The 18,378-nt window shown below is 39.2% G+C and overlaps 1 protein-coding gene across 3 annotated transcripts in view; it reads right to left on the minus strand.

Annotated features, from left to right (window-relative positions):
- Positions 1-19: 19 nt before the first annotated feature.
- Positions 20-18,378, minus strand: part of doc2d (double C2-like domains, delta) — a 39,964-nt gene continuing 21,605 nt past the window's right edge. For 2 of the 3 annotated variants that reach the window (XM_035957299.2, XM_023290350.3), the window contains 3 exons: positions 8,734-8,815; positions 8,380-8,476; positions 20-3,096 (listed from right to left, as the gene is read on the minus strand). In XM_035957299.2, the coding sequence (XP_035813192.2) occupies positions 2,957-3,096; positions 8,380-8,476; positions 8,734-8,815 (319 nt within the window). In that variant the 3' untranslated portion in view covers positions 20-2,956. Of the gene's footprint in view, positions 3,097-4,501; positions 5,338-8,379; positions 8,477-8,733; positions 8,816-18,378 lie in introns of those variants that run through there. The other variant, XM_055009622.1, reaches the window with a different exon arrangement.

Below are 18,378 nucleotides of genomic sequence, written 5' to 3' on the forward strand. Positions count from 1 at the left end.
AAGGAGGACAGACAACCACTGAAACAGCTTCAGATTTATTTTGCGAAGTAGTTACACAAATCCACCACAGGATGGCAGCCATACTGTGTGATTGACATTGACAGTGAATACACAGGGACTGCAACAGTGAATTCCCATCTCGTTCCCATTCAGCCCTCCTGCTTCATTACCACTGATCAATTTAAGGAAGACAAGTGTCAAAGTCTGTGACAGTAAAGGTTTTTTTTGTGTTTTTTTTAAATTTATTTTTTATTTAAAGCAACGGCTTGCTTGGTAAAGCAGAGCAACTGAGCGAAAAGTACCCTGAATCATCGTAATCACAAACAAACAAACAAATACACACTGATGGTAAGAGACTGAAACGGATGGCCTGGACTGTAAACACATCAGCATTCAGAATGATCAGCTAAGGTTGCAATCCATTATACAAGCTGATGGTAATTGCTAAACATGCAGCTGTATTGCAGATAAAATGATTACATAAGCAAAGCGGGGTCAATAGACAAGAGTCAGAAAAAATTCTGCGACTGTAAACAAAACCAACAGATCCAGACACAAGAATAAAGAGCCATTCAGCCAGAAACACCAACTCTTTTTGATCACTGCCACCCAACCGAGCCACAAACAGAGCACTGAGTTTTCCCAGAAATGTATCCTTAATGCTTGGATAACATAATAATGCTGTTTTGGTTTTGATTATCTCTCTGCTGACGTGCTGGGAGTTTTAATGTGCATAGAGAAAGTACAGAATAAACACATCGTCCTTTCCCAACCCTCATGTTGAATTCATTTCAAATCTAACTGAAAATGTGTTTAAGCTTACACATAGTTTAGCTCCAAGCTTTCATAATGTCTCAGCCCTTTTATATTCTGAGCCTAATCCACCACTGAAGGATCCATTTTTTTTCTTACTTTTTTTTTTTTTTTTTGCAGTCAACAATCAGACATTCACAAGGTTGTTGAAGGACACCAAGAATATGAGCAGCCGGATCGATTCAACAGTTAGAAAACTCCCGGAGGCCACTGACCGACTGTGGGTGTGTTTTTGTGAACAAGCGTGTTGGCCAGAGCTGTTGTGACAGATGAACCAGGGGGCGACATTTGATATGCTGGCGGGCATTCAGACAAGTTTTATGCACCATCATCATGCAGAAATGTGCATATAGACACATTAAATACATGCAGTGTGCAATCTAGAGTAGTTTTTAGTATCTTGGATCTTAATCTGTGCATATCCACTGCTCTTTTCTGCCATAGGAGTGTCAAAGCAGGGTATAATCCCTTTTTACTTTTAAGGAGGGGTTTTATTCTCAATGTCTACCCTGACTGCACAGTTTGTATCAGCACAAAATCCTGTGTTTGACATGAGCAGTCTGTCTCTTGTCCAGAGGATGAAAATATATGCCACCTCACTTGACATTTAATAACCCAGAGTTAATAGGATGAATAGAACACAGATCACAATGTCTCTCTCTGATGGTTAATATAATTTTCAGTCATATTTCTTATAACTTTTCCCTTAGAAGCTCACAAGCAAGAGTGTCTTAGGATGTGTAATGGCAGGTTAGGGGAGTTTAAAGACCTGGGCAGCTCCATTCCCATAAATCAGATAGCCAGACCAATCTAATTCCTGTATTTTTAAATAAAGATGCGTGACGTTGCCCTGCAGAAAGAAAATGTTGCATCATCTGTGTCTCTGTTGGAGCAGAATTGGAGTCATTGAGGTAAACTCTCCTGAATCAAGTTGAAATCTGCTGCAACAAACCGAAGTTACAAGCAGCACATCCAAATGCAGTGACCGCTGCGCTGCGGACACAGCTTCAGCCTTTCATGAGGAAAGTCAGAAAGAGCAACGAGAGTGTATGTATCCAGATCTATTCCTTTCTTAAAGTAGCTCTATGACTGTCTGGCAATGAGAGGGAGAGATGGCAAAGGCCCGGCACACATGACTGACAGTTTGTCAGCGTCCTCCAGCCAGGAACATTCACACCACTGAGACCTGTGGCAGCAGCAGAGGATTTCTCTCTTGTATGCACCTTTCCTGTCCTTTGTTATTCTTCAACCTCTGTGCCTCGGAAGTCAGATGGAGACATTTTGAATGGGGCGAGACGTGAATACAGACAAACACGCACTGCACAGACCAAAAAATGTAGGCACTCATATATGCTCATAGCCCTCATGCACACACACACACACACACACACACACACACATATGTTGACACACCACTGTCCGACATGAAGGTGGATAGAATACCACTGTCACCGAGAGACAATGAGAAGACGCGAGAACAAGAACACTGAAAAGGTAAAGGTACGAATCCAACAAATGGATCATTTTGTGCTTTATAATACGGTGTGTTGTTTTGCATCAGATCGACAGCCACTACAGTCGAGTCTTCTCAGGACAGAATGACCCTTTTGGAGCATCTCCACTCCTGTAACTATGTACCACATTATGAGTCACAAGGGTTGTACATACTGTTGGGCACTTTCACTGAATGAATTTTGAGTACATTACTCTCAAATCTGTGTTAATTTGAATGAACATGAGCAACTTCCACGATACAGTAAGGTCTATAGCACAATTTTGTGAGTATTGTTCTGTTTACGTCGACACTTTAATGAGGACATCATCACAATTTGGTTCACCTTGAAAAAATGTATTCAGATTACACCTTATTACCATCACTAATATTAGTATGAATATCATATACTAATACTTTGTGCTGTGCTTATTGGCATCATATGACAGATTTCATTTTCAACATTATCCTTATTGCATGTTTTCTCCTTTGTTCATATTACTGCTTTGCTTGGACTGTGTTTGGTGAGACAAATGTGTGTGTATGTGTGTGTGCGTGTGTGTGTGTGTGTGTGTGTGTGTGTGTGTGTGTGTGTGTGTGTGTGTGTGTGTGTGTGTGTGTGTGTGTGTGTGCATGAGTGTCTTTTGCGTTCTAGTCCGCTTTGTCACTGCTTGGGGCTCCTTGCTGTGTGAGCGTATGCCAGTACTCGACTTTCTTCCCTTTGTTTTTGAGACACTCGAACCAGTGTCTGAGTCTCTGTCCGTTCGCATTGATGCCCAGCTCCACCCCACCTGCAAACAGAGAGACAGAAGCAGAGACAGAGAAGAGTCAGGAGGTCACAGGAAATGGCTGATCAGTGAGAAGGATGGAAGTCGAATGGAGGCACAAACTGCCAGGAAGTGAGGAAGTAAATGGAAGAGAGAGGCAAACAATGAGGCATCCAGCTATGAAGGAGGCACTCAGATCTCTTACTTAAAACCAACACAATATAAAAATACTCTTTTCCAAGTAAAGGTTCCTTCTTGCTCTGTAAAATGTTGCTACTCGTGCATTCATGTGCAACATCACATTTTTCCACACATACAAGAATCTGTGTAATATTGGTGTTTTTCTACTTATGGAAGAACTGTGCAACATAAATCAAATCTGTCCATTATCAGTATGTCTTACATCAGTATTTCTACTTTGGGATGAATCTGTCTGTGCTATACCACTGATATGTTGCAATATTGAGGATTTTTTTTTCTGTACAATGTCTGTATAACTACACATAGAAAAATCTACACTCAACTGCAAATTTCTCCACTTTATCTTATCTTATCTTATCTTATCTTATCTTATCTTATCTTATCTTATCTTATCTTATCTTATCTTATCTTATCTTATCTTATCTTATCTTATCTTATCTTATCTTATCTTATCTTATCTTATCTTATCTTATCTTATCTTATCTTATCTTATCTTATCTTATCTTATCTTATCAAGGCATGTACAGCGTTTTAAAGCTGTAGCTGCCTAAGATAGCAATAGTTTTACTTACTTTATATACAGCTCAATATTTTAACCAAGTACACTAAAACTTAGTTTTCAAAACAAGTTTTACAAGATAAACATGAGGGGGTGTGAGATGATTCTTGGAGTAGAAAAAAAAGGAATGAAAATACACACATTTGTATTTTTCACATTTACATTTTCACTTTTTCTTGATGACTTGTCATTTTGAAAAAAAAATCATTGGATAATTTTACCTTTTTTGGCCAAGAAAACTGTTTGAAATACAAGCCTCTCAGATGTTAAGAGAGAAATCTGTCTTTGGTAAACCACCTATAGACATCTGAAACGCTACCAGGGACCCAAACAAACAGTGTTTTGTAAAGGGTTACAGGCCAAAAAAGAGTGGGAAAAAACAGAATAATGTTGAGAATCAGAATCAGCTTTAATGGCCATGAATGTAGACATAAAAGGAATTTGACTCTGGAAAAATTTGCTTTTGAACACTATGTACAACTATAGATAGGTGTAAAAGAAATGTATGTGTATATATATATATATATATATATATATATATACACATACATTTCTTTTACACCTATCTATAGTTGTACATATATATATATATATATATATATATATATATATATATATATATATATATATATATATATATATATATATATATATATATATATATATATATATGGGAAGGAACTCATTCTGAGTCTGATTATTTTGCTCTTTAGCGGTGCATCATATTTTATACTGTGTTTATTATATTTTTGTGTAAATATTAACCTGTAAAACAGATACTGATCATAGTTTGCATACTGGCAGCACTGGAAAGTAACAATAACGTGGAAAACCAACAGTTTTGTTTTCTTGTTAAAATGTAATATTCCATTACATGTAATTGAACTAAGGCAATAATGTTCTGTATATCAACTTTGATGCCAGTCAAGATTAGTATTATCTGACAGGCAGACAGACATGGGAGCAATTAAGGAAGAAAACAAACAGACACATGAGATGAATTCCTCCAGGCAGAGAGAGAGATAGAGACTAAACTAAAAAGTGGTTGGAGAAATACGAGAAAGAGAAATCTTCGATGAAGAATGATTTATTAGAAGAACATTGGCACTAAATTGTCTGGGGGCTGGGAATAACTATACAGAGAGACAGGAAATGAGTCAGGTGAAAGTGAACAGAGGTGATGGAGGCATTGGTGGAGAGGTAGACTGTAAGACAGAGAGATGCAGGCAGTTGTCACACTGAGGCTATTACAGAGCCATTCCCTTGGCTGTGATTGCACAGTTAATGGAGCATGAAGTTTTAAACACGGCATTTTGGCAATGCCGACTTCTAACAGCGCCTTGGAAAATGACAGCCGGGAGCAAACAAGGCTTGACTGTAGATCTGCAACTTAGCTGAACTCGGCGTTGAACATCGCCTGATATGCTGCTGCTGGGGGGAGAGGAGCAGACTGGATCCTCCTTAGCTTTCCTCTCAGACACACAACTTGTGGAGCAGGTCTAAACCTGTTGACAGAGTTTCGATCGGATAATCAGGCACAACACTTTGTCACCTCCACCTCCCGCCCCCTCAATAGTCCCACCAGCCCTGAACAGAGATCGATGGAGCGTTCTCTGAGCCTGTGGGCTGCCGGTGAGAAACGAACGGTCAGCCGTCGTGACACTTGTTGGGGGACAGAAGACGGATGAGAAACCAGAGTCAGAGGAGATGACACAGATGGAGGTGAGACTGACACACCAACTGGAGAGGACATTTGCACCGACATTCATACAGGTTTAATCCTCTTCTCTGTCTACTTATTTTTACATAAAATCCTCCGCTGCTGCAGGTCTGTCTCATTTTGACCAAACCAACATATAAATAAAACTTGTGGTGAACCAAGCATCTAGTAGAGCCCTAGAGCTTAAGTAATCAGTATGCACTGAATCATCAAACAGTATCTGAATCCCACAACTTTACCCTCCTTTTAAGAGACTGTATCCAACAGTTTTGAACCAACAATTCTGCGAGCATCCTAGACTCACTCAGTGACTGTCCAAGTGTGTAGGTGAAAAAATGTGTCACTTTTCTCTCATACTTACTGTTTTATTTCTATTAATTTCTCTGAAATTTTAAGCAGGTAAGTACTAGTAGTTGAGTGCAACCCTTTAGCTGCGTTTCCACCCGAAGTACTAAGAGCTTTCAGTTGCAGGAACTGTTTTCAAGTAACTATAAGCTTCTTTCAGGACGTTGGTCTCCTTTACGGTCTAAAGACCCACAAAGTTCAGACAAATTAGTCCACTGACATGAAAAATCCACTTTTGCCACAATATAGAGCAAATTGCTCACCTCCTGTCCAGTAGGTGGGGGTAGTGCAGAAGACTAACAAAAATTAAGCCATATAAAGTAAGTGACAGGCAACACCACAGTATCAATAAGTAAGAAAGACATTCAAGTCATGCTGTGATTGTTGTTTTTCTGCTTTATAAATGGGGTCAATGAGACAAGAGATGAGCAGTTGTAGCAAAAGAAATCTATCATGTTCTCGACCAATCAGGAATGTTCATTGCTACAAGACCCACCCCCGAAGGTCCTGGACTGTAAGGAAGTGCTGCCCTTCCAAACATGGACTTTTTGGCAATGGAAATGTTCCCTCAAAGGTTCCCAGTCATTAAGTTTCTGCGGTAGAAATGTAGTTTATAAATGCTTCTGAAGAAGATAAAAGCCTTCAGACTTGACCTGTGACACTTCACTTGAGACAACTGCTAAAAGAGAAGCTTTAACTCGAGCATTTAAAGAAATAATCTTCAAGTTTTGAGCTTGTGTACAGTAAAACATAAATAAAACAGTAGAACGGGCACATCTACCCAAATACGCTGAAATTTTAATGTTTAGCTGTGAAATGAAATGACTTGGTTGCACCTGTGTACATTAAAAACTCAGTGAACTTTGCACGCAACCTATTCAAACATCAACTGAACGTTCAGTATTGAAAGGCCTGAGAGACACACAAATTTCTTCATAGTTTTTCTTGAACTGACAGTTGATTTGACTAGACTTTTTCCTCAAAATCTGTCTTGGAATTTCATTATTTGCTTGGTGACCTGACTGTGACTTCACTTGAGTCTTTTCTGATACCAAAACTGATACTTAAACTCAGGATATCTACCAAATACTATTATGATATCACTTTCCTACATAAAGGTTTATAGATTTGACTATAAATAAATTTTGATTGATTGATTGATTGGAACTGATTGGAAGTATTTTTTAAAAAGGTAATGGATGCTGAAATGTGACTCAATGAATGTACATAGCTTGTGGTGTTATAGAGGAAACTGCATAGAGTCTGGATCAATCGCACCATGTGTGATCCCCAATCTGTTTCTTCAGGCCAGCTGATATTGATTTGGTGAATAGGACTGACTTCTATAGGCTTAGTTTGTAATTGTCTCAGCTGACTTGAGGCTTAAACAATTAAAATCCAGTATCTATTATATCTCTCTGGTTTAGTAATAGTTGTGTAGTGCTTTCTGTAAGGTCTTCTAGCTTTCCAGTAAGGTGACACTGTAAATGTAAAACACAGGATGACTACAAAGGAGTCACAGGTTGAGTTTTGGTTCATGGTAAACAACAAATTTCCCTTCTTTCCTTGCATTTGATTTACTGTCTGAATACTACTGTGTACTTTAGCTGTCTCAGTGTTTTCTCTTCCATACATCTATAAAACCTTCCCTCCTACCATCTTACATCCTCTTTATATTCTGCTAAGCCTATTAGCCTGCTTGTTACTGCCCTCCATCTTAGTGCAGACCACTACGATTGTGCTCCCTCGTCCTCCTTATCAACTCCGTTTCTCCATTCTTCTTTGCCTTGGTGTCATTTTTCTCTCAGCCCCAATTAGCATAACCGGCAGGCTGGTGTAGCTAAACCTGTAATGATAATGGTCAAGGGAACGGCTTTTATCTGGGGCTGTATGTTAGACTGATGGCCTTTCGCCCAGCAGGGCTAATAATTCACTGGGTTTATCTAAACAGCGGGTGTCTCCTTCCAACCCACCTACCAACCCAGCGTCTCTCATGCATGTGCGTAGAAACACATTAGACAAAGTAAAACGCTTTGATCTGAGGGCCTTCAGACTAGCAGGGCGGTAATCCATTCTCACTATGCCTCCCCACTAGTTCTCAATCACTTCTAAAGCTCCCATGTGCCCCGTTGCCGTGATATACACACCGGGCCATGCCAAAGCTGTTTAGCAGCCTGATGAAGCTGCAGTCATTTGATGTGCCAAGTCCGTGAAGGATGTGGATGCAAAGAAAAAAACATCTTCCTTTTTGATTTCTCCTCTCCACTTCCTGTACCACTCCAGCTCTCCTTTGCTCACTCAGTCATTTTCCTCAAGCCTCATAATTACCCCTCATCTCTCCACACTTTTCTTTTTACTCCTCTCTCCGCCCACGCTCGGCCTGGTTTTTATGTTTTCTGCAAATGCTCTGCTTTCACTTAAACAGTTTGCTTCTTTGTTGCTGTCTCTCCTCTCCACACTTCAAATGTTTTTCTCAGCCTACCTATGAAGTCGTTGCTCATCCCCAAGTCGTAGTCCCACACAGAGATCTCCAGGGTTTTCTTCGCCAGCTGGTCCAAGGATACTTCATATGAAAACTCCTGTGCAGGTGGCGCACACAAGAGCATATTTATATCAATGATTCATAAATCCGACATTGAAAGGAACTGAATTGCTAATTTAGCTCATGTTCTGTGGAGACATATAGACTGATGTTGGGAGCGCATGCAGGAGATTCTTAAAGTTACTTGAAAAGGTATGCTTAATTGCTGTTATATGCTGCACATCATTTGGAGGTCGGAAGAGAAATCAAAGAAGTTGCCGGGTGGTTATTTGAGGAGCAAGAGAAGAGTTGTACCTCATTGAATTCTGGATTGAGCGTCTTTTTCTTCACTGTAGTCTTGTACTTGGACTTTTTCCCCATATCTGGCTGTAAAATGCTGAGGAAGAGAGAAAAAAGAGAGCGAGAGATTAAGATATAGATTCACTTTGACCTCAGCCAAACTCAGGGTAGCACATAGTTTGTCAAGAGTTAGACGAAAAGATTGATAGCAAACTCTGGGTTGAATCCATAACTGCAGCTAGCAGCCCATGAGTTTTGTTCACCATAAACTCTGGGGTACAAATGGATTTGCATTTAAGATATGGCACAGAGTCACAAACAAGACATGTCATGTTAGTTGAGCTTTGGAAGTGTTAGCAGGTGGATTTTGTCAGTTTTCTCATGTAACTCTTAGTAAGAAAGCAAAAAAGGATATTTCTTAAAATGTCAAACTTAACAGACAGTCCAACTCTGGTTTTAGCCCATACATGTGCTTCCTTAGAGAAATGGCTGGACCTCAAAGCAGCACAGGACAAACAGGGAAAATGCAATGCAAGTTTGTACAATAGAGATCCTTAAACTCTCCTTGCCTTTCACACAGGGCCAGAACATCACTATTTCTGAGATCAAAGTAGTTAATCCACGGCTGTCCTTTATCTTTTGCCCTGCTGTGACAGTAAACCTTCCTGAACAGCAGAAACAAAGGGAGATGGAAAGTTTGCAAACTGTCTTTTTGAGATAATTGTGACCCAGAAATCTTTTGAACAAAGGCGGGGACATCGAGCGAGTGAGACAGCAAAAGACAGAGAGAGACAGTAGACCACAGCAAGATCATAATCACTCCTATGTTGGAGGAGTATACGCTCGAGCAAAGAGGCAACAGAAGGATCGCTGGAGGGCAATAGGAGTCGTCATCAGCATAAATTCCAACTCAAGATGTTCAGGCGCTGAGATATCTCACTCTTCCAGCTTCCCCCCGCCAGTGACGAATCCGGGCCTGACAGTTGATGCATGAGATGGGCTTGGGGCTGTCACTGCAGAGCCGGAATCAGAGCGAGTGAATGATGGAGGGATGGAGGTGGAGGAGGAACAGCAGCAGGAGGGGGTATTGATAGAAAGCAAGGTGGCAGCACAAAGACTCCAGTCTCTGCATGCTGGCTGTCAGGGCTGAAAATGTCATATCACATTGATATGAAATGATCTGCTAAAGTTGTGATATTAGGGACAATTCTGGCTTCAGTCCTTTTGTGCTATGAACTAAAATGCAGAAACTCCCTCAGAAAACTTTTAGCCACTTTAGGAGCTGGATAAATAATGTTCACAGATAAAGACAGGAAAGTTCGTAAGAGATATCTGAGGGGTCACAGGATGAACAAAGGAATATGAAGCAAACATATACTTGCTTTATTCAATATCCTTTGCAAAAGGTTTTCTTCTGATTTCACGATTGTGAGTTAAACTTGTATTATCAGATTTTTTGTGGCCACTTGGTGAAAGTTCATCAAGCTGTAAACATGGATGTTATTCAAATCTCCAGAACTGAAGCAAAGTTCTTACACTTAAAACTTCGAAAATATCTCTCATGTGCATATTTCTTCTGTTGGCTTGACAACTGCAATCTGATCTGGTATAACTAAATTCACTCTCTTGCCTCCAGCTAGTTGAGGATGCAGCAGTTCAGCTTCTTACTGGATTGAACAGACAATATTACATCATTCAAAACTGGCTTCTCTCCATTGGTTCTCTGTGAAAACTGAAGACTGCACTGAGATATTTACTTCACTTCTCAGTGGTTTTAATGTCGTTGATGGTTGGCAGATTAGCAGATGGCAAAGTTGTTAAGATGTGGAGCAACATTAGCTTTCATTTGGAATTTCTGGCCACTTGTAATTCCAATGTGCAGCTGAGGGAAATACTGTTTCTGGTTCTTTGACAGCTTTAATCTCCCCTTATGATGCTGGGCAGGTAGAGTACAGCTTACCAGAGCATGAGGCAGCTGACAATGACAGTGATGGGAGCTGCGTGACTTAGCTAAATGTTGCACAACTTATACGTTTCCAATGACAATAAAATTGATTCTGATTAAACAAAAAGCATAGTTGAAGGTGTTAAAACCGACATCAATAATCTGCAGATTTTAGAGAAAGTGCTGTACAAAATCTTAAAGTTTGCCAGCCATCCAAAGGTCAAGTTTTGTACACCAGGTTAGCCAGACAACTGCTGAACAAAATTCATGAGAATCAATTGTTAAGATTGGATCTGAAGCTCTAACCAAAGAATATTCTCAACCAGTGTCTCTCCTCTTAAATAAAAGACAAGTTTTCCATCTCCAACAAAGTACCCACCACTAATAGACTCAACACGTTACAACCCCAGTTATAGTGTTGTTCCAGCAGAAGCCATTCAACATGAAATGCTACCAAACACTGCCTTGTTGCCAGTCTGAGCCTCAGCCAAACGTTTGTTGCATCTGAAAAGGTCACTTTCCCCAGGAGCTACATAATCACCATTTTTCCTCCAGTATACCTGGTGCTTATACAAAGGAATCTGGAAGAAAAGAATGAATCAATTGAGGGAGTCAGCCAAACAAAGCGTCTATTTGACCAGCAGGATGTGAGAGTGAGACGTGAAAGCCTTCGAAGTGGTGGTGGTGGTGGTGGTGGTGGTGGTGGGGGGGGTTCTCAGTCAGAGCTGTGCCAAATCACATTTTACAGACGGCTCCAAGGCAGCTCAGACTGGAGAATTCTAATTTCCAGAATAACAAAACCTTATTTGACAGCAACACTCCTAATTATGATTGCATAAATAAAAATATGGGCTGGGATAGCAGGAACCAAAATATGGCCAAATTACCATAGAAAAAACCCCCCACAGAAAATTCAATGTGAAGAATAATTCATAACAAGGAGGCTGGTCCAGAGAGATATGGGAGGATTATCCCCCCAGTTTTTCTCCAAACTGTTTCCTTAAAAAGTAGGTTGTTCACGGCAGAACAAGGAACAACACCAAACTAACTAACCGTATATTTATGTTTTGGTATACTTGTCACCAGCTTGCACTGACTGATAAGGTTAACGAGGAACAGCAGCTGTTGTTTACGGTGTTTCAATACTGTAAATGAGACAAATCGTTTTTCTCATACAGGGAAATGTGAGCAAGCAAGGAGGAACCACAAGGATCTTATATAGGAACACTCACCTGTACTCGTAATATAACAAAGTCTAATGCAGTGACACCACCTCAGCCTCAGAATTAACACCTTGCTGCCAGGATTATTAGAGTCACAGGGGTAGGATTGCTGCAGTGCTCCTTATATGTGTTAGATATGTAAAGCAAGTGTTAATGATACTGTTGTCACATTGTAGGCTTTACAGTAGCAGACTCATAACACCGTTATTCAATCATACCTGAGACATTTTCCAGCATCATATTAAGAGTCTATGTACTGTAACATAATGCCTAAAGTTCCTGTACATTGGAAGATACATTAATTAATTAATGCAGGGGTGTCAAACTTATTTTAGTTCAGGGGCCACATGTAGCCCAGTTTGACCCAGATTGGCCAGACCAGTAAAATCAGAGCATAATAACCTATAAATAACCACAACTTCAAATATTTGCCTTTGTGTTAGTGCAAAAAAATGTTCACGTTTAGTGAACTTTCTTCTTTTTGCAAAACATTATGAACAAACTGAAATTTCTTAAGAAAAATCAATGAAATTTCAACAATATTATGCCTCAGTCTCTCATTTACACATCACAACTTACAGATCTTAGTGTGTCTACAAAGACACAAAACATTTAGTCACAGGTATCTGGAACTGAACAATATAGTATTTTACTGTATGATCAAAACAACTTAGAATTTTTTTAAAATTTGCATTCATTTCCACATCTGTGTAGCTACTCTGACCCTCACGCCATACAAACTTAGGCGGGAACTATTAATCCTTAGATGCACGAGTGATTAGACCCTACACTCTTCCATAAGTGGGTCAAAAATGACCTATATAAGAATCAATGTGTTTTTATGCCATTTTTGTTATTTTGGTTAAGAATAATAATTTGTATTATTGTTTGAGTTATATAGTTATATTTTTGGTCCACACAAGAATGATTTCATGTTTGAAATATGTTTATTTTTCACTTTGTAAGAGACTCTGAACAGTTTGATAATTACAAAAGAAAAATATTACACAGGACAGCAATAGAAGAACGTCAACATCCATTTTGTTGATATTTTTCTACTCTTTTCCTCCAGCTGTTGCTGCTCTCCGTCCCTCCAAGTTTGTGTACTGCATCACCTCTAGTATGATATTATCAGTGATAAAGACGCTTGGGTAGTAATACAAATATTACAATTTGTTTAAAAGTATAAAAGTTAACTTAAACATTTCAATGGAATAATACCACATGTTTTTTGAGGAACAGCTGGAATACGAAATGATAAAAAACTTTTCATTACAAAGATATTGCAAGAAATTTTTGACCCACTTATGCGTCTAAGATTTAAGTAAGAAGGTTAATTTATCCCCCTGCCTTGTAAATGTATAACATTTATGTATGAAAAATACATAAAAGTTTTGGTACTGCAGTGGACAAATTTAAAATAGCAAAGTCGTCCCGCGGGCCAGATCCTGCTCTCTGGCGGGCCAGTTTTGGCCGTACGTTTGACACCTCTGAGTTAATGTAAGAACTGACCATGAAGTAATCTTTTTTCCAGCTTGACTACACAAGTTCAGCCGAGTCACACAAATCAAGTGTCCAACATTACAGTTCTTTCTGGAAGAGATTTCCTTCTTTGTGCTGCTATTGCTTCACTGCAGTGGAGTTTTCTTGCTGAATTCTGGACTGAAAGGACAGAAACTCACTTGGTTTGACTACTTCAGACTCCTCAAGCCTCATAATAACTTTGAGTAAAATCCGCTGAAAGTGGGAACTGGTATTATGCCAGGACAGAATGACTTCACAGTTGCTATGAGGATGAGGAATTATTACATGAACAAAAGAAAGAACAAAACAGTTTTAAAAATGGCCAATGTAATATCAAATTACCATCTCAGAGGATATTTAGACGCATGATAGATAGATAGATAGATAGATAGATAGATAGATAGATAGATAGATAGATAGATAGATAGATAGATAGATAGATAGATAGATAGATAGATAGATAGATAGATAGATAGATAGATAGATAGATAGATAGATAGATAGATAGATAGACAGACAGACAGACAGACAGACAGACAGACAGACAGACAGACAGACAGACAGACAGACAGACAGACAGACAGACAGACAGACAGACAGACAGACAGACAGACAGACAGACAGACAGACAGACAGACAGACAGATAGATAGATAGATAGATAGATAGATAGATAGATAGATAGATAGATACTCTGCCAGGGAGGTGGAGCCTCAGCAGGGTTATGTGACAATCAGCTTACACTTGTCTGTCTGTCTGTTCGCAACATTACTCAAAAATGGAAAAACAGATTTGGATGAAATTTTTAGGGAAGGTCAGAAATGACACAAGAATGGAGAATCAAGAATCTTTATTGTCATTGTGCCGGGAGCTCCAAGCCGCTGTGTGCACATACACTGCCATCTTCAATTAGGAACAAGGACCAAGTGATTAGATTTTGGCAGTGATGCAGCTTATAGTCTGGATCCACAGATTTGTTCAAGATTTCTGTATCACTGCGAGATAGCAGCACAGCATCACTGTAACTATGACAACAAGTGAACACTACATCAGCTGCCTGCTGACGATCACATGATTGTGATCCTATTACAAATCGACCATTGCGGACTTTAGGGGACTTATCCGTCGGAAATGATACAAGGAACAACTGATTAAAATTGTGGAGGTGTTTCTGAGTCCCATCAATTCCTGCCGCCTGCTACATATTTAGGTCATGCGATTCGGTATCCGTACGTAACGTACACATGCATGAAAAATACATAAAAGTTGTGGCAGTGCAGTGGACAAATTTAAAATAGCAAAGTCGTCCCGCGGGGGGGGGGGGGGGGGGGGGGGGGGGGGGACGACTCAGCGCAAAGTCACTTTGTTTGTGGGTACATCTATATTAACATTCTATGTTGCTGTAATTTCTGCCATGAATCTTATTCTAAATTCTAAAATAAAAGGTAAATATTCCCTAAAATGCCTGATTTTTTTTTCACATTATACAGCAACCAGTATCTCTAGGTCCATGTAGAGTGTCGGCATGTCAGAAATGTGTTAAGCTACACTTCAGGGAAAAAAACAGCCTAATCTTTAATCAATTGGTCTTTCTATTGGTAAACTTAGTCGGGAATTCAATCATATAGGCTTCGGCTTTATGATCGAAAAGCTTCCTATGTAGAGATACATTGAACATCTTATGTAACTCTCCGCAACAAAGCTGTAACCCGGCAATGTCAAACTCTTTCTTCCATGTGCATATGTTTTGCATATGTACATACAGATGAAATAATGTAAAGATAAGACAGGGTTGAACACAACATTTGACTGCAAAATCACTCAAAACACTCCGTCATGTCTGAAGATAGCATATGACGCCTTTTCAACGTCCTTGCGACTTGCCCAAAATATGCCTTTCTGTCGCAGAAGCCACGTCATCATCACACAACATCTCGACAACACTCCAAGTGTTATCAAAAAACACACAAAAAAAGACAAACAGAAGGATGAGAGGAGCCCTGTGAATGAGAAAAACAAACAACAAAATCACTGAACGGTGACAGGAGCAGATGAGGGAGAAGGAGCTGGTGTTAAAAACAAAGAAGTTGTGACGCACAGATGCAATGAAAAATGTGATAGAGAACACGAGCGACAAATTAGAAGAGAGGAGCTAAATATAAACTTGGTGCAGAGAGGATTTTAACTTCACACAAGAGTTCAGGGAGAAAAGGGAGATAACTGTAAAGATGTGGCAGTGTGCTTACTCAGCAGGAAAAATCTAACGTGTTTTGCACTTCTTCACCTGCCCTTACATTTTTTTCTTTTTTTCCGATAGAATAATTTATTTTTTTCATATATTTTAGTTGATGTTTGAGGAGCGGGGAAGAAAACTGCGGGCTCTTGTGAAAGACGTGCTCTCATTTGGTCCTTAAAATGCTAATTTGTCCCCTTAAATGGAAGACAAATTAGCTCTGAGATAATTCTGACCTCGTGTCACTCGAGTGACTTCTAAAGGCTGAATGAGAGTTGCAGAGAGAAGAAACCAGTTGGAAAAGCCTTCTGGACAAATGCACACACACACAGACTCACTTACACACATGTTGGCATCAAGATCCGCTTTAGTTACAGATTCCTCAAGAGGATTTCTGGTGTTACAGCTGCAGGACATCGCCACTCTGACAGTGAAGTAAGTCAGAAAACTAGCAAGGCAAATTAATTCCTATGTGGATGTAATTGCTCTATGTACTCCAAGGATTCACCTAAATAAACCCAAAGAATGGCGTAATTTCGGCAGCCCATCCTTTGCGCTCAGGTAAACAAAGCTTTATGTGATGAATACAAAGAGGACAGAACAGTGGTTCTAACAAATCATGTAATCTATAAGAATCTATACAAGAAGAAGCAGCTGGTGGAACCATGCAGAGAGGGGAGACAGAACAAAAGAATACGTAATGTAACATAAATGTAATGAAAAAGGGGGTAAAGCGAGTCAGTCGTGTGCTGTTGGTGCACATGTAATCTACCTCTAAAGCACTGAACCAGGGATGTCAAACTCATTTTAGTTCGGGGGCCACATTCAGCCCAGTTTGATCTCAAGCGAGCCAGACCAGTAAAATCCCAGCATAATAACCTATAGATAACCACAATTCAAATTTTTTTCTTTGTTTTGGTACAAAAAAAAGCACATTCTGAAAATGTTCACATTTAGTGAATTATCTTTTTACAAAACATCAGGAGCAACCTGAAATTTCTTAAGAAAAATAAATTCAATTTCAAAAACATTTTGCCTCAGTTTGTCATTTACATGTGCATTGCAACTTCCAGATCACAGTGTGTCTACAAAGGCACAAAACATTTAGTCACAGTTATCTGGAACTGATCAATATAATATTTTACTTTATGATCAAATCAACTGATCAAGATCTAGAAATGATTTTAAATGTGCATTCATTTTAAAAAATCAACAAAAGTCAGTCAAAAGCCAGACAACATATTACAAAAATGAGACACAAAGCAACAAAAAAAAACAGACGAGCGACACAAGCCAGACAAAAAAAGAAACGAAGCGACAAAAATGAGACAAAAAATAATGAATAAAGCGAAATATAAAATGACAAAAATAAGACAAAAAACACAAGCAAGACAAAAAGGAAACATAAACCAGCAAAAATGAGAAACAAAACAACAAAAACATGAGACAAATGACCAAAATCAGACAAAAAACTGATAAAAAACAACAAAAACGAGGCACAAAAGAACAATCAGCAATCTAGTATTTTACTTTATGATAAAAACAACTTGTTATGGTCTAGAACTTATTTAAATTTACAATTTTACAAATGTACAGTGCAGGTACTGTCTTCTCTACAATTTTTACACTTTACAAAATCATACTGCGGGCCTCATGTTTGACATCCCTGCACTATACAGATAAAGTATAAAGAGCCATTCTTAAAGAAGAGAAACAAATCATGCCTTGGAGAAAGAGAACAAAAGCTCTACGTGTTTGAGAGACAGCAAGTTTTCTTTTTTTTTGACAAGATTTGAACTTCTCAACAGTTAAGAGGACCCAGAAAAAAGTTTTCCTCGATATTTCCCTCTTGTACCACCTCTAGTGAAAGCACCATTAGATAAAAACGTTTTTCAATATTTCAGTTGTTATTGTCCTGCTCATTCTGTTCAAACAGCTCAGCACAAAGGAGACTTTAAAGAAGAACTGTGTGGATCCATCTGTCATTCACGGGTCATCCAGACCTTCATGTATTTCTGTGCTCAGAATTTTCTCCAAACATTTTCTCAGAGATGGTTGCAGAGGCTCACAGAGGAGCACCTCAAACCAAGTGTCAAACAAGCTGACTGGTTGTTTCAACTTCCTGTCAAGCGTCTAGTTCAAAACAGAAAAGAAAAAAAAATGCAGTGTAAACATATACACGTCAGGAGGCGTAGAGAATAAAAGAAAACAGCCAAGTGAACATCCTTGAATGACGCCAGTGATCATGTGCTTACGTGTTGCAGGCGGGAGCAAGATTTAAGATTCAGGAGTTTTTATTTGTCACATGCTTGTACAGTGTGGGCAGTGAAATGCAATGTGACCGTTCTCAAGGCTGTGCAACAACAAGAAGGCATCATAAAAAGACAAAACTTCAGAAAAACATGAGAAAATCAGGAAAAGTCAGCGTCATAAATAACGAGGTAGAGATCTGCGGTGTATGTTGTGCAAGAGTGTAGTTTTATGTGTGTTTGTTATGTTTGTCAGGCATCAGAGTGTGGGTGTGTGTGTGTTTGCATAGACGTACATGTTAATTACATATTTACATTAGTCCAGTGTGCTGTAATGCAGATGAGATGTTATATTTTAGATCTGAACACATTCCGGCTTTAAATCTGCATCAGGCACACAAAGGATCCATCATCCTCAGGCCATAAACACACTTTGTGCACTGCAAAAACTCAAAATCTTACCAAGTCTGTTTGTATTATTTTCAGT

The sequence above is a fragment of the Amphiprion ocellaris genome, chromosome 4 (assembly GCF_022539595.1).
Source record: "Amphiprion ocellaris isolate individual 3 ecotype Okinawa chromosome 4, ASM2253959v1, whole genome shotgun sequence".
NCBI lineage: Eukaryota > Metazoa > Chordata > Actinopteri > Pomacentridae > Amphiprion > Amphiprion ocellaris.